Source organism: Salvelinus namaycush, chromosome 31 (genome assembly GCF_016432855.1).
Source record: "Salvelinus namaycush isolate Seneca chromosome 31, SaNama_1.0, whole genome shotgun sequence".
Lineage (NCBI taxonomy): Eukaryota > Metazoa > Chordata > Actinopteri > Salmoniformes > Salmonidae > Salvelinus > Salvelinus namaycush.
In genome coordinates, this window is record NC_052337.1 from 1,763,334 (window position 1) to 1,779,595 (window position 16,262).

At 44.0% G+C, this 16,262-nt stretch overlaps 1 protein-coding gene across 1 annotated transcript in view; it reads left to right on the top strand.

Moving 5' to 3' along the window:
- Nucleotides 1-7,389, top strand: part of LOC120026453 (FSD1-like protein) — a 66,992-nt gene extending 59,603 nt beyond the window's left edge. The window contains exons 11-13 of the mRNA XM_038971315.1: nt 2,681-2,932; nt 5,467-5,555; nt 7,145-7,389. Coding sequence (XP_038827243.1) covers nt 2,681-2,932; nt 5,467-5,555; nt 7,145-7,267 — 464 coding nt within the window. The 3' untranslated portion in view covers nt 7,268-7,389. The remainder of the gene's footprint in view (nt 1-2,680; nt 2,933-5,466; nt 5,556-7,144) is intronic.
- Nucleotides 7,390-16,262: the final 8,873 nt, after the last annotated feature.

Genomic DNA, 16,262 nt, shown 5'->3' on the forward strand with positions numbered 1-16,262 from the left:
TTCAAGCATAGTGGTGGCTGCATCATGTTATGGGAATGCTTGTCATCGTTAAGCACTGGGGAGTTTCAGGATAAAAAAATAAATAAATGGGATCAAATCAAACATTATTTGTCACATGTGCCGAATACAACAAGTGTAGACCTTACCGTTAAATGCTTACTTACAAGCACCTAACCAACAGTGCAGTTAAAAAATATTTACCAAATAAACAAAAGTAAAAAATAATAATAGAAAGTAACACAAAATAACAATAACGGGACTTTATACAGGGGGTACTGCTACCGAGTCACTGTGGAGGTTATATACAAGGGGAACCGGTACCGAGTCAGTGTGGAGGTTATATACAGGGGGTACTGCTACCGAGTCAGTGTGGAGGTTATATACAGGGGGTACTGCTACCGAGTCAGTGTGGAGGTTATATACAGGGGGTACTGCTACCGAGTCAGTGTGGAGGTTATATACAGGGGGTACTGCTACCGAGTCAGTGTGTGGGGGTACAGGTTAGTTGAGATCATTTGTACATGTAGGTAGGGGTGAAGTGACAATGCATAAATATTAAACAGCGAGTGTACAAAACAAATGGAGGGTGCGTCAATGTGAATAGTCCGGTGGCCATTTGATTAATTGTTCAGCAGTCTTATGGCTTGGGGGTAGAAGTTAAGGAGCCTTTTGGTCCTAGACTTGGTGCTCTAGTACCGCTTGCCGTACGGTAGCAGAGAAAACAATATGACTTGGGTGACTGGAGTCTCTGAGAATTTTATGGGCTTTCCTCTGACACCGCCTATTATATAGGTCCTGGATGGCAGGAAGCTTGGCCCCAGTGATGTACTGGGCCGTACACACTACCCTCTGTAGCGCCTTACGGTTAGATACCGAGCAGTTGCCGTACCAGGCGGTGATGCAACCCGTCAGGATGCTTTCGATAGTGCAGCTGTAGAACGTTTTGAGGATCTGGCGACCAATGCCAAATCTTTTAAGTCTCCTGAGGGGGAATAGGTTTTGTTGTGCCCTCTTCACGACTGTCTTGGTTTGTTTGGACCTTGATAATTTGCTGGTGATGTGGACACCAAGTAACTTGAAGCTCTCGACCGCTCCACTACAGCCCCGTCGATGTTAATGGGGCCTGTTCAGCCCTCCTTTTCCTGTAGTCCACGATCAGCTCCTTTGTCTTGCTCATATTGAGGGAGAGGTGGTTGTCGTGGGATGTTGTCGTGGGTTGTTGTGGGAGATGGATTCAGAAGGAAAATATCCGAAAACACAAGGCCAAATCTACACTGGAATTGTTTACCAAGAAGACGGTGAAAGTTCCTGAGTGGCCAAGTTACAGTTTTGACTTAAATCTGCTTGAAAATCTATGGCAAGACTCGAAAATGGTTGTCTGGCAATGATCAACAACCAATTTAACAGAGCTTGAAGAATTTTAAAAAGGAAAATGTTGCACAATCCAGGTGTGCAAAGGGCTTAGAGTCTGGGCTGTGAATACTTATGTAAATGAGATACAGGTATTTCATTTTCAATAAATTTGCAAATATTTCTAAAAACATGTTTTTTCTTTGTCATTGTGGGGTATTTGGTGTAGATGGGTGAGAATTGTATTTATTTATTCCATTTTGAATTTAGGCTGTAACACAACAAAATGTGGAATAAGTCAAGTGGTTTGAACCCTTTTCTGAAGGCTCTGTATTCCTAGACTGTGACATTGTGCCATCTATGATTCTGATTAAGCACAACCAACCCGTAGTGGATGTCAGGTAGGCCTATAGCCCTGATTTAAAACCTACTACAGAACTAAGCAGCATGTTAAATGAGTCTGGGAAACCAGTCCCAGAGTATTTGGGTGTCTTGAGACACACGCAAACACAAAGTCACCACCCACATAGTATAGTTATTAGTGGTGTGTTGTCAGTCACTACCCACATAGTATAGTCATTGGTGGTGTGTTGTGTCAATCACTACCCACGTAGTATAGTCATTAGTGGTGTGTTGTCAGTCACTACCCACATAGTATAGTCATTAGTGGTGTGTTGTCAGTCACTACTCACATAGTATAGACTTTAGTGGTGTGTTGTCAGTCACTACCCACGTAGTATAGTCATTAGTGGTGTGTTGTCAGTCACTACCCACGTAGTATAGTCATTAGTGGTGTGTTGTCAGTCACTACTCACATAGTATAGACTTTAGGGGTGTGTTGTCACTGCTCTGTCAGATGGTTAATAAGAGAGGACACGGTACTCTGTAAATATGTTCAACAGGGTTTTCCCTGTTACTGTATATTGTCGTGTTTTGGGTGTCAGTGTTTGTTCACTCCCAAGGGATTGAAAAGGTTTCCTGTCCTCCACACCCAGGTATAACATGACGATATAATTATATCATATCCACTCCCAAGAGACCACCAGCAAAGAAAAACACTATGCAAGTCTATGTAGTGATTGATTCAAATGTCCTCTCTGTCCTGTCCAGGCACCAGCCAGGTATTATGTAAGACGTTGTAATAACATAGTGTCCACCCACCAGGTGACACCAACATTCAAGTTGTGTAGTTTGCTCTGTCTGTCAAGGGATTGATAAGCCTCCATGTTTGTCCACCACCCACCCAGGTGATACCAACATGCAAGTTGTGTAGTTTGCTCTGTCTGTCAAGGGATTGATAAGCCTCCATGTCTGTCCACCACCCCCCCAGGTGATACCAGTATGGACTGTGGTCAACACTACTGGGAGGTGAAAGCCCTGAAAGACTGTAAGTCCTACAGTGTTGGAGTCTCCTACAGGAACCTGGGAAAGTTTGACCAGCTGGGTAAGACCAACACTACCTGGTGTATCCACATCAACCACTGGCTGCAGGCCTCCTTCGCTGCCAAGCACAACAACAAGGCCAAGAGCCTGGACGGCACCGTGCCTGATCGCATCGGAGTCTTCTGTGACCTGGACTCAGGTGGGTTTATGTTAGAGACCACACCTGGGTTCAAATATTATTTGAAATATTTCAGATACTTTTGCGTATTTGCTTTAGCGTGCCTGAGATGGCAGATAGGTGGTGTTTACACTTTGGGGACTATTTAGTTGGTTACTTTTCGGCAGGAAAGCTCAGTCAAGCACAGCTAAAGTATTAGGAGCTAGCAGTCGTGGTTGATCCATACATTTGATGCAGCTAGGACTCGTTGTTGATCCATACATTTGATGCAGCTAGGACTCATTGTTGATCCATACATTTGATGCAGCTAGGACTCGTTGATCCATACATTTGATGCAGCTAGGACTCGTTGTTGATCCATACATTTGATGCAGCTAGGACTCGTTGTTGATCCATACATTTGATACAGCTAGGACTCGTTGTTGATCCATACATTTGATACAGCTAGGACTCGTTGTTGATCCATACATTTGATGCAGCTAGGACTCGTTGTTGATCCATACATTTGATGCAGCTAGGACTCGTTGTTGATCCATACATTTGATGCAGCTAGGACTCGTTGTTGATCCATACATTTGATGCAGCTAGGACTCGTTGTTGATCCATACATTTGATGCAGCTAGGACTCGTTGTTGATCCATACATTTGATACAGCTAGGACTCGTTGTTGATCCATACATTTGATACAGCTAGGACTCGTTGTTGATCCATACATTTGATGCAGCTAGGACTCGTTGTTGATCCATACATTTGATGCAGCTAGGACTCGTTGTTGATCCATACATTTGATGCAGCTAGGACTCGTTGTTGATCCATACATTTGATGCAGCTAGGACTCGTTGTTGATCCATACATTTGATGCAGCTAGGACTCGTTGTTGATCCATACATTTGATGCAGCTAGGACTCGTTGTTGATCCATACATTTGATGCAGCTAGGACTCGTTGTTGATCCATACATTTGATGCAGCTAGGACTCGTTGTTGATCCATACATTTGATGCAGCTAGGACTCGTTGTTGATCCATACATTTGATGCAGCTAGGACCCGTTGTTGATCCATACATTTGATGCAGCTAGGACCCGTTGTTGATCCATACATTTGATGCAGCTAGGACCCGTTGTTGATCCATACATTTGATGCAGCTAGGACCCGTTGTTGATCCATACATTTGATGCAGCTAGGACCCGTTGTTGATCCATACATTTGATGCAGCTAGGACCCGTTGTTGATCCATACATTTGATGCAGCTAGGACCCGTTGTTGATCCATACATTTGATGCAGCTAGGACCCGTTGTTGATCCATACATTTGATGCAGCTAGGACCCGTTGTTGATCCATACATTTGATGCAGCTAGGACCCGTTGTTGATCCATACATTTGATGCAGCTAGGACCCGTTGTTGATCCATACATTTGATGCAGCTAGGACCCGTTGTTGATCCATACATTTGATGCAGCTAGGACCCGTTGTTGATCCATACATTTGATGCAGCTAGGACCCGTTGTTGATCCATACATTTGATGCAGCTAGGACCCGTTGTTGATCCATACATTTGATGCAGCTAGGACCCGTTGTTGATCCATACATTTGATGCAGCTAGGACCCGTTGTTGATCCATACATTTGATGCAGCTAGGACCCGTTGTTGATCCATACATTTGATGCAGCTAGGACCCGTTGTTGATCCATACATTTGATGCAGCTAGGACTCGTTGTTGATCCATACATTTGATGCAGCTAGGACTCGTTGTTGATCCATACATTTGATGCAGCTAGGACTCGTTGTTGATCCATACATTTGATGCAGCTAGGACTCGTTGTTGATCCATACATTTGATGCAGCTAGGACTCGTTGTTGATCCATACATTTGATGCAGCTAGGACTCGTTGTTGATCCATACATTTGATGCAGCTAGGACTCGTTGTTGATCCATACATTTGATGCAGCTAGGACTCGTTGTTGATCCATACATTTGATGCAGCTAGGACTCGTTGTTGATCCATACATTTGATGCAGCTAGGACTCGTTGTTGATCCATACATTTGATGCAGCTAGGACTCGTTGTTGATCCATACATTTGATGCAGCTAGGACTCGTTGTTGATCCATACATTTGATGCAGCTAGGACTCGTTGTTGATCCATACATTTGATGCAGCTAGGACTCGTTGTTGATCCATACATTTGATGCAGCTAGGACTCGTTGTTGATCCATACATTTGATGCAGCTATACCTGTGGTATCTTGTACTGACAATTTCACCAACTGAGTTACAATGCGGGTCCTCATTGTTCTACGCGGTACAGATTGGTGTGTTTTACAGTCAGTCAGGGTGGAATACCATATCCCTCAGGCGCCGGCGACCCGTGACACGTATACACAGGCCATCGGATACGGCCATATTAAATTTAATCTCTCTTCCCCAGGAAGTGATTACAAACTGGGCTTTTCTCCTGAGTACCAGAAAACACTTTACATCGTGCTCTCTCTGTGCATGACGTGACGTGGATACAATAGTTTGAATTCTGTTTTGTTTTCTCTTGGTCTTCCTCAGGACAACTGTCCTTCTACAACGCTGAAACTAAGCAGTTGATCCACACGTTCAAGGCTAAGTTTAGCCAACCTGTAGTACCGGCCTTCATGGTAAGTTTTGTCTGTATTCTGGTTGATATTCTTGTCTTGTCTGCCACTCCCTCATACCTGTACTGTATACCCCCTGCCTGTCCTAGATAACTAGATAAAAACCTAGAGAACACCAGAGAACTTGTCCTGCCTTTCTTGAACTCAACACTGGTACTTGTCTTTTCTAACTAGCGCTGACATTGCTGAGGAAATGTCCTTACTGTGACTAGTATCTGGTTGTCCCACCTTTCTGTCTCATGATGATGAATGCACTAACTGTACATCTCTCTGGATAAGTCCCAGACCACAGGTCCGTAGGTCACAGGCTAGTTCAGTCCCAGACCACAGGTCCGTAGGTCACAGGCTAGTTCAGTCCCAGACCACAGGTCCGTAGGTCACAGGCTAGTTCAGTCCCAGACCACAGGTCCGTAGGTCACAGGCTAGTTCAGTCCCAGACCACAGGTCCGTAGGTCACAGGCTAGTTCAGTCCCAGACCACAGGTCCGTAGGTCACAGGCTAGTTCAGTCCCAGACCACAGGTCCGTAGGTCACAGGCTAGTTCAGTCCCAGACCACAGGTCCATAGGTCACAGGCTAGTTCAGTCCCAGACCACAGGTTCATAGGTCACGATAAAACAGGTCCCTAGGGGACCAACACAATATGACACGTGTTACACAAAATTGGGATTTTAAAAGAGAGAGTGAGAGAGAGAAAAACACACTTTGGTGCATTTGTCAACTATGCTTATTTTAACCCTAACGTTGCCCCGAACTGCTGCTCTTATGGGTCAGAATAGAATGATGTAATTACGTGTTGAAGGTCTCCGACGGGGTGTCTCAGCTTGGACCGGATTCCGACATCTCTGATGGCGGTCCGTCTTCGGTTACCGGGTGTAACTCTCTCGTTTCTCCTCACGATGTCAGTGTCCTTTCTCTTAGTGGTCTGTTTCCTCGCCCTGAAAACGGGTCTTCGGAGGAGAGCTAATCAACCGTGTGGATGGTTCCAGCGTGGGAAGGAAAACAGTGTAGACACACGATTCCTTGGAGAGTGGTGACCTGGTGGTCCTGCTGGAATTCACCCCCTTTAGATACGGCTACTCATCCATAGGTTGTTAAAAGGTCTTCTTCAACCTCGTGTTGCGTTTTGGGTTTCCTGACCACTTAGACCTTGGCTGCAGCTCATGGTCACTTAGTCTGATATGTTAAAAGGAATTTTGTCTGCTGCCTTAGTTTTACAGTGGGCGTGAGGTGTCATAAACCCCCCCCCCCCCCCATCTCCATACCTCTCCATCTCTTCCCCTCTGGTGGGTGTAAGAGATCTCTCTGTAGGATTGTGGTCCACGGTAACCTGACCTGAGCAGGCCAGTCATGACGTGTGTTTTGTTATCTACAGACATGTAGGTCCCGTGTGGCTCAGTTGGTAGAGCATGGCGCTTGCAACGCCAGGGTTGTGGGTTCATTCCCCACGGGGGGACCAGGATGAATATGTATGAACTTTCCAATTTGTAAGTCGCTCTGGATAAGAGCGTCTGCTAAATGACTTAAATGTAAATGTAAAATAATGTGGTGGACTATGATAGAGGTTTTGTATTAATGTATTGTGTTCTTCCAGGTATGGTGCGGAGGACTGAGCCTCAGTACAGGGATGCAGGTCCCCAGTGCAGTCAAGAGTTTCCAGAAGACCGAGAACGGCCTGGGAGGATCCAACAGCAGCCTCAACAGCATGGCCCAGTAGCCCAGACTGACTGGATGTGTCTGGAACAGCACCCTATTCCCTAGAACTCTCTAACTCAACTCTGGAGCTGCAAGCCAGTTCCACTGCGTTTTTTCATTGTTCCCCTCTAATCAGGGACTGATTTAGACCTGGGACACCAGGTGGGTGATTCCCCTCTAATCAGGGACTGATTTAGACCTGGGACACCAGGTGGGCGATTCCCCTCTAATCAGGGACTGATTTAGACCTGGGACACCAGGTGGATGATTCCCCTCTAATCAGGGCCTGATTTAGACCTGGGACACCAGGTGGGTACAATAATGATCAGGTACAACAGAAACACAGCAGGCTCCGGACCTCGTGGGGTCAGAGTTCAATACCCCTGACCTCGTGGGGTCAGAGTTCAATACCCCTGACCTCGTGGGGTCAGAGTGCAATACCCCTGCTCTAGAGGCACTATATAAGGAATAGGGTGCCATTTCGGATGCAACCAATGATTAACTGAACTCGCTCCTGTTCTGACTTCCTGCTTCCTGTGCAAGTACAATCCCTTCCTGTTCTTGATCTGTCAGTCAACCCAGAGCCGCCCCAACGCATGAGAAACACTGAGCCTTTTTTCTCTGTCTGGCGCTAGAAGAAACCAAACCAGCCTCGCATTCTCTCCTCACAGTTTAACCAAGTTTAACCAAGCAGCTACAGACCCTTAAGGGAATGAAGATCTGACCCCCGTGGTGCACAACAATAACCCAGCTGCAGCATTAGGGGAACCCCTCTGAACCAGGTTCCAGATCTCTTTAGGGAATCGACCACCCATAGGATTCTCACTCTGTATCGGGAATGCTAGATGTTTAATCAGGGAATAGACCAGTGCTTTTCTCCCTTGTTTTAGTTAGAATGCTGAGTTTTAGATCATTCTGTGTCTCTCTGAAGTGTGAAGGTGCGTTTTGGCATGATGAGAAACTCTGTTGTTTACTTACCAGCTGTATATTGTCTCCTATATTTCTGTTTTTGATGTATGGCAGTATGGCAGTGTGAGTGAATGGCTTAGAAACACTTTCCTCTCTCCTAGAGGCTTCTTTTGGTTTGAACCCTCAGTTTCTTCAGTATGACAGACACCAAAACCTTGTCGGAACAGAACTGCAAGCTTACTCTATTATTCCTGATGATGTAGGGTTGAATAATGGAGGACTTCTGTACTGTATGCTGTGCTGTATGGTACTGTATGATACTCTATGGTACTGTATGATACTGTATGGTACTGTGTGGTACTGTTAGGTACTGTATGGTACTGTATGATACTATATAGTACTGTATGATACTGTATGATACTATATGGTACTGTGTGGTACTGTATGATACTGTATGGTACTGTATGATACTGTATGGTACTGTATGGTACTGTATGGTACTGTATGGTACTATATGGTACTGCATGATACTGTATGATACTGTATGATACTGTATGGTGCTGTATAATACTGCGTGGTACTGCGTGGTACTGCGTGGTACTGTATGGTACTGTTAGGTACTGTATGATACTATATGGTACTGTATGATACTATATGGTACTGTATGATACTGTGTGGTACTGCGTGGTACTGCATGGTACTATATGGTACTGTATGGTACTGTATGGTACTGTATGGTACTGTATGGTACTGTATAATACTGTATAATACTGTATGATACAGTATGCTACTGTATGGTACTATGTGGTACACTATGGTACTGTTAGGTACTGTGTGGTACTGTATGGTACTGTACATACTGTATGATACTGTATGGTACTGTATGGTACTGTATGGTACTGTATGATACTGTATGGTACTGCATGATACTGTATGGTACTGCGTGGTACTGCATGATACTGCGTGGTACTGCATGGTACTGCGTGGTACTGCATGGTACTGCGTGGTACTGTATGATACTGCGTGGTACTGCATGATACTGCATGGTACTGCATGATACTGTATGGTACTGCGTGGTACTGTATGATACTGCGTGGTACTGCATGATACTGTATGGTACTGCATGGTACTGTATGGTACTGCGTGGTACTGTATGGTACTGCGTGGTACTGTATGATACTGCGTGGTACTGCATAATACTGTATGGTACTGTATGATACTGTGTGGTACTGTATGATACTGTATGGTACTGTATGGTACTGTATGATACTGTATGGTACTGCATGGTACTGTATGGTACTGCGTGGTACTGTATGATACTGCGTGATACTGTATGATACTGTATGATACTGTGTAATACTGTATGGTACTGTATAATACTGTATGGTACTGTATACTGTATGGGTACTGTATGATACTGTGTAATACTGTATGGTACTGTATGATACTGTGTAATACTGTATGGTACTGTATGATACTGTATGGTACTGTATGGTACTGTATGGTGCTGTATGATACTATGGTACTGTATGGTACTGTGGGGTACTGTATGATACTGTATGGTACTGTATGATGCTGTATGATACTGTATGGTACTGTATGATACTGTGTGGTGCTGTTAGGTACTGTATGGTGCTGTATAATACTGTATGGTGCTGTATAATACTGTATGGCACTGTGATACTGTATGGTGCTGTATAATACTGTATGGTACTGTATGATACTGTGTGGTGCTGTATGGTACTGCTAGGTACTGTATGGTGCTGTATAATACTGTATGGTGCTGTATAATACTGTATGGTACTGTATGGTGCTGTATAATACTGTATGATACTGTATGGTGCTGTATAATACTGTATGGTACTGTATGGTGCTGTATAATACTGTATGGTGCTGTATAATACTGTATAATACTGTATGGTACTGTATGGTGCTGTATAATACTGTATGGTGCTGTATAATACTGTATGGTACTGTATGATACTGTATGGTGCTGTATAATACTGTATGATACTGTATGGTGCTGTATAATACTGTATAATACTGTATGGTACTGTATGATACCGTATGGTGCTGTATAATACTGTATGGTACTGTATGATGCTGTATAATACTGTATGGTGCTGTATGGTACTGTATGGTGCTGTATGGTAGTGTATGGTGCTGTATGGTGCTGTATAATACTGTATGGTGCTGTATGGTGCTGTATAATACTGTATGGTACTGTATGATGCTGTATAATACTGTATGGTACTGTATAATACTGTATGGTACTGTATGGTGCTGTATGGTACTGTATGGTACTGTATGGTAGTGTATGGTACTGTATGGTAGTGTATGGTACTGTATGGTACTGTATGGTGCTGTATGGTACTGTAGGGTAGTGTATGGTGCTGTATGGTGCTGTATGGTGCTGTATGGTACTGTATGGTACTGTATGGTACTGTATGGTAGTGTATGGTGCTGTAGGGTAGTGTATGGTACTGTATGGTGCTGTAGGGTAGTGTATGGTACTGTATGGTGCTGTATAATACTGTATGGTACTGTATGGTGCTGTATAATACTGTATGGTACTGTATGGTGCTGTATAATACTGTATGGTAGTGTATGGTGCTGTATGGTGCTGTATAATACTGTATGGTGCTGTATGGTAGTGTATGGTGCTGTATGGTACTGTATAATACTGTATGATACTGTATGGTGCTGTATAATACTGTATGGTACTGTATGGTGCTGTATAATACTGTATGGTACTATATGGTGCTGTATAATACTGTATGGTAGTGTATGGTGCTGTATGGTAGTGTATGATAAGTAGTGCTGCTATTGATGCAGCCCTTCTGTTCCTATGTTCTGCCTGTTAGTTGTGGACCAGGGTGCCTCCCAAATGGCTGTTCTCTGTGTACTGCACTACTTTTAGGGAATAGGATGTGAACCTGGACGCAGGCTGTGAACCTGGACGCAGACTGTGAACCTGGACGCAGACTGTGAACCTGGACCACTGGCTGTGAACCTGGACGCAGACTGTGAACCTGGACGCAGACTGTGAACCTGGACGCAGGCTGTGAACCTGGACGCAGCCTGTGAACCTGGACGCAGACTGTGAACCTGGACGTAGACTGTGAACCTGGACGCAGGCTGTGAACCTGGACGCAGGCTGTGAACCTGGACGCAGGCTGTGAACCTGGACGCAGGCTGTGAACCTGGACGCAGGCTGTGAACCTGGACGCAGGCTGTGAACCTGGACGCAGACTGTGAACCTGGACGTCAGAGCGTGTTCTTATCCATGTCTGTGGTGTTCTTATGTCTGTCTGTCTCTGTCTGTCGTGTTCTTATCCGTGTCTGTCTGTCTTGTTCTTATCTCTGTCTGTTTGTCTGTCGTGTTCTTATCTCTGTCTGTTTGTCTGTCGTGTTCTTATCCCTGTCTGTCTGTCGTGTTCTTATCCCTGTCTGTCTGTCGTGTTCTTATCCCTGTCTGTCTGTCTGTCGTGTTCTTATCCCTGTCTGTCTGTCTGTCGTGTTCTTATCCCTGTCTGTCTGTCTGTCGTGTTCTTATCCGTGTGTCTGTCGTGTTCTTATGTCTGTCTGTCTGTCGTGTTCTTATCCCTGTCTGTCTGTCTGTCGTGTTCTTATCCGTGTGTCTGTCGTGTTCTTATCCCTGTCTGTCTGTCTGTCTGTCGTGTTCTTATCCGTGTCTGTCTGTCTTGTTCTTATCCCTGTCTGTCTGTCTATCGTGTTCTTATCTCTGTCTGTCGTGTTCTTATCCCTGTCTGTCTGTCTATCGTGTTCTTATCCCTGTCTGTCTGTCTGTCGTGTTCTTATCCCTGTCTGTCTGTCTGTCGTGTTCTTATCCCTGTCTGTCTGTCGTGTTCTTATCCCTGTCTGTCTGTCTGTCGTGTTCTTATCCCTGTCTGTCTGTCGTGTTCTTATCCCTGTCTGTCTGTCTTGTTCTTACCTGTCTGTCTGTCTGTCATTCTTATTCTCCTCAAATAGCGCATCCTCAGTCAGTTTCCTATTACTGTACCTTAGGATGCATCCTCAGTCAGTTTCCTATTACTGTACCTTAGGATGCATCCTCAGTCAGTTTCCTATTACTGTACCTTAGGATGCATCCTCAGTCAGTTTCCTATTACTGTACCTTAGGATGCATCCTCAGTCAGTTTCCTATTACTGTACCTTAGGATGCATCCTCAGTCAGTTTCCTATTACTGTACCTTAGGATGCATCCTCAGTCAGTTTCCTATTAGTTTCCTAGGATGCATCCTCAGTCAGTTTCCTATTACTGTACCTTAGGATGCATCCTCAGGCAGTTTCCTATTACTGTACCTTAGGATGCATCCTCAGGCAGTTTCCTATTAGTTTCCTAGGATGCATCCTCAGTCAGTTTCCTATTAGTTTCCTAGGATGCATCCTCAGTCAGTTTCCTAGGATGCATCCTCAGTCAGTTTCCTATTAGTTTCCTAGGATGCATCCTCAGTCAGTTTCCTATTAGTTTCCTAGGATGCATCCTCAGTCAGTTTCCTATTAGTTTCCTAGGATGCATCCTCAGTCAGTTTCCTATTACTGTACCTTAGGATGCATCCTCAGTCAGTTTCCTATTACTGTACCTTAGGATGCATCCTCAGTCAGTTTCCTATTACTGTACCTTAGGATGCATCCTCAGTCAGTTTCCTATTACTGTACCTTAGGATGCATCCTCAGTCAGTTTCCTATTACTGTACCTTAGGATGCATCCTCAGTCAGTTTCCTATTACTGTACCTTAGGATGCATCCTCAGTCAGTTTCCTATTACTGTACCTTAGGATGCATCCTCAGTCAGTTTCCTATTACTGTACCTTAGGATGCATCCTCAGTCAGTTTCCTATTAGTTTCCTAGGATGCATCCTCAGTCAGTTTCCTATTACTGTACCTTAGGATGCATCCTCAGTCAGTTTCCTATTACTGTACCTTAGGATGCATCCTCAGTCAGTTTCCTATTACTGTACCTTAGGATGCATCCTCAGTCAGTTTCCTATTAGTTTCCTAGGATGCATCCTCAGTCAGTTTCCTATTACTGTACCTTAGGATGCATCCTCAGGCAGTTTCCTATTACTGTACCTTAGGATGCATCCTCAGGCAGTTTCCTATTAGTTTCCTAGGATGCATCCTCAGTCAGTTTCCTATTAGTTTCCTAGGATGCATCCTCAGTCAGTTTCCTATTAGTTTCCTAGGATGCATCCTCAGTCAGTTTCCTATTACTGTACCTTAGGATGCATCCTCAGTCAGTTTCCTATTACTGTACCTTAGGATGCATCCTCAGTCAGTTTCCTATTACTGTACCTTAGGATGCATCCTCAGTCAGTTTCCTATTACTGTACCTTAGGATGCATCCTCAGTCAGTTTCCTATTACTGTACCTTAGGATGCATCCTCAGTCAGTTTCCTATTAGTTTCCTAGGATGCATCCTCAGTCAGTTTCCTATTACTGTACCTTAGGATGCATCCTCAGGCAGTTTCCTATTACTGTACCTTAGGATGCATCCTCAGGCAGTTTCCTATTACTGTACCTTAGGATGCATCCTCAGGCAGTTTCCTATTAGTTTCCTAGGATGCATCCTCAGTCAGTTTCCTATTACTGTACCTTAGGATGCATCCTCAGTCAGTTTCCTATTAGTTTCCTAGGATGCATCCTCAGTCAGTTTCCTATTAGTTTCCTAGGATGCATCCTCAGTCAGTTTCCTATTAGTTTCCTAGGATGCATCCTCAGTCAGTTTCCTATTACCTTCAAAGCATTTAAACAGAATTTCATCTCATGATTAAGGCTCAGGAACGGCAGGTCTTAAAATGAGGTTTGAAAAGGGTATTATACAGATATATAGATATTCATAATCATATAGTCATCATTAGTTGGAAGGAGTCTGTCAAATAATTGTGTCAAAACCACCACCTAAGATTGTTTTTAGTGGAGGGGAAATGTAAATAGGATACTGTCTTCTGTCACCTGGTGTCTGGACAATGCCTTGGAAATAATTCCAGAAAACAACCAAGCGGGCGGCAGATCTAACCACCGCCGACAAGAAAACATATTTCATCATACATAACAACATTCTTGATTTTGTTTTGAAATAATTATTTAACTTGACACAATTTAGTTCTCAGTGGTCTGAACGCTGGAGACATTTACCTTGATTATTGAGCCAGATTGATTCATTCATTAAAATAACAGACCCATCGTTTTCATCTGTACATCATGTATAATGGTCCAACTCTTTTCAATGTTTGGTTATTTCATTTTCTACTATATTTTCCCATGCTGCTGTTCTGTTCTGTGTTTGGCCCTGGTGGGGGGGGGGGGGGAGAGAATGACATCTCTCCTGTTGTCTTCAAGTGGGTCAACCTTTTTTGAGACACATTCACACTTTACATAAATATTTGTTTGATATTTGACCGTGACATCAATCAATCAATCAAATGTATTTATAAAGCCCTTTTTTGCATCAGCAGATGTTACAAAGTGCTGTACAGAAACCCAGTCTAAACCCCCAAACAACAAACATTGCAGATGTAGAAGCACGGTGCATGTGACTCTATAGATATCTCCTCTTTGTTGAACACCAAATAAACTGTTTCACCCCTAGCCAAGTGTTTTATCTTCATACCCTCGATTATAAATAATTGACCCCTAAATCTAGGGTATTGAGGCAGCTTGATTTCATTTTTTTTTTTTTTTGTGAAGAATTTCTATGTTTTCGCTTACAAACATTTTGAAATGCAATGAGCTATCTATTTTAAATGTATTCCACAGATGGTAGGCTAGGGCTATTCTAGTGTGACCTGTTATCATCTATTCTTCCACAGATGGTAGGCTAGGGCTATTCTAGTGTGACCTGTTATCATCTATTCTTCCACAGATGGTAGGCTAGGGCTATTCTAGTGTGACCTGTTATCATCTATTCTTCCACAGATGGTAGGCTAGGGCTATTCTAGTGTGACCTATTATCATCTATTCTTCCACAGATGGTAGGCTAGGGCTATTCTAGTGTGACCTGTTATCATCTATTCTTCCACAGATGGTAGACTAGGGCTATTCTAGTGTGACCTGTTATCATCTATTCTTCCACAGATGGTAGGCTAGGGCTATTCTAGTGTGACCTGTTATCATCTATTCTTCCACAGATGGTAGGCTAGGGCTATTCTAGTGTGACCTGTTATCATCTATTCTTCCACAGATGGTAGGCTAGGGCTATTCTAGAGATGTATTTTTCATTTAACTAGGCAAGTCAGTTAAGAACAAATTCTTACTTACAATGACGGCCTAGGAACAGTGGGTTAACTGCCTTGTTCAGGGGCAGAACTACATATTTTTACCTTGTCAGCTCGGGGATTCAATCTAGCAACCTTTCAGTTACTGGCCCAACGCTCTAACCACTAGGCTGGTAGTGGCCAGACGAAAGCCACATGACCGCCCGCTTGGAGTTTACCAAAAGACACCTAAAGGACTCTGACCATGAGGAACAAGATTCTCTGGTCTGATGAAACCAAGATTGAACTCTTTAGCCTGAATGCCAAGCGTCAAGTCTCGAGGAAACCTGGCACCATCCCTACGGGGAAGTGTAGTGGTAGCAGCATCATGCTGTGGGGATGTTTTTCAGCGACAGTGACTGGGAGACTGGTCAGGATCGAGGGAAAGATGAAAGGAGCAAAGTACAGAGAGATCCTTGATGAAAACCTGCTCCAGAGCACTCAGGACCTCAGACTGGGGTGAAGGTTCACCTTCCAACAGGACAACAACCATAAGTACACAGTCAAGACAATGCAGGAGTGGCTTTGGGACAAGTCTCTGTATGTCCTTGAGTGGCCCAGCCAGAGCTCGGACTTGAACCCGATCAAACATCTTTGGAGGGACCTAAAAATAGCTGTGTAGCGATGCTCCCCATCCAACCTGACAGAGCTTGACAGGATCTGTATAGAAGAATGGGAGAAACTCCCCAAATACAGGTGTGCCAAGCATGTAGTGTCATACACAAGAAGACTTGAGGCTGTAATCGCTGCAAAAGTTGCTAACCTTACCACAGCCAGAGATATTAGCACAGAAAATGGCTAGCTAAAGGTAGCTAACTAGCTAACACT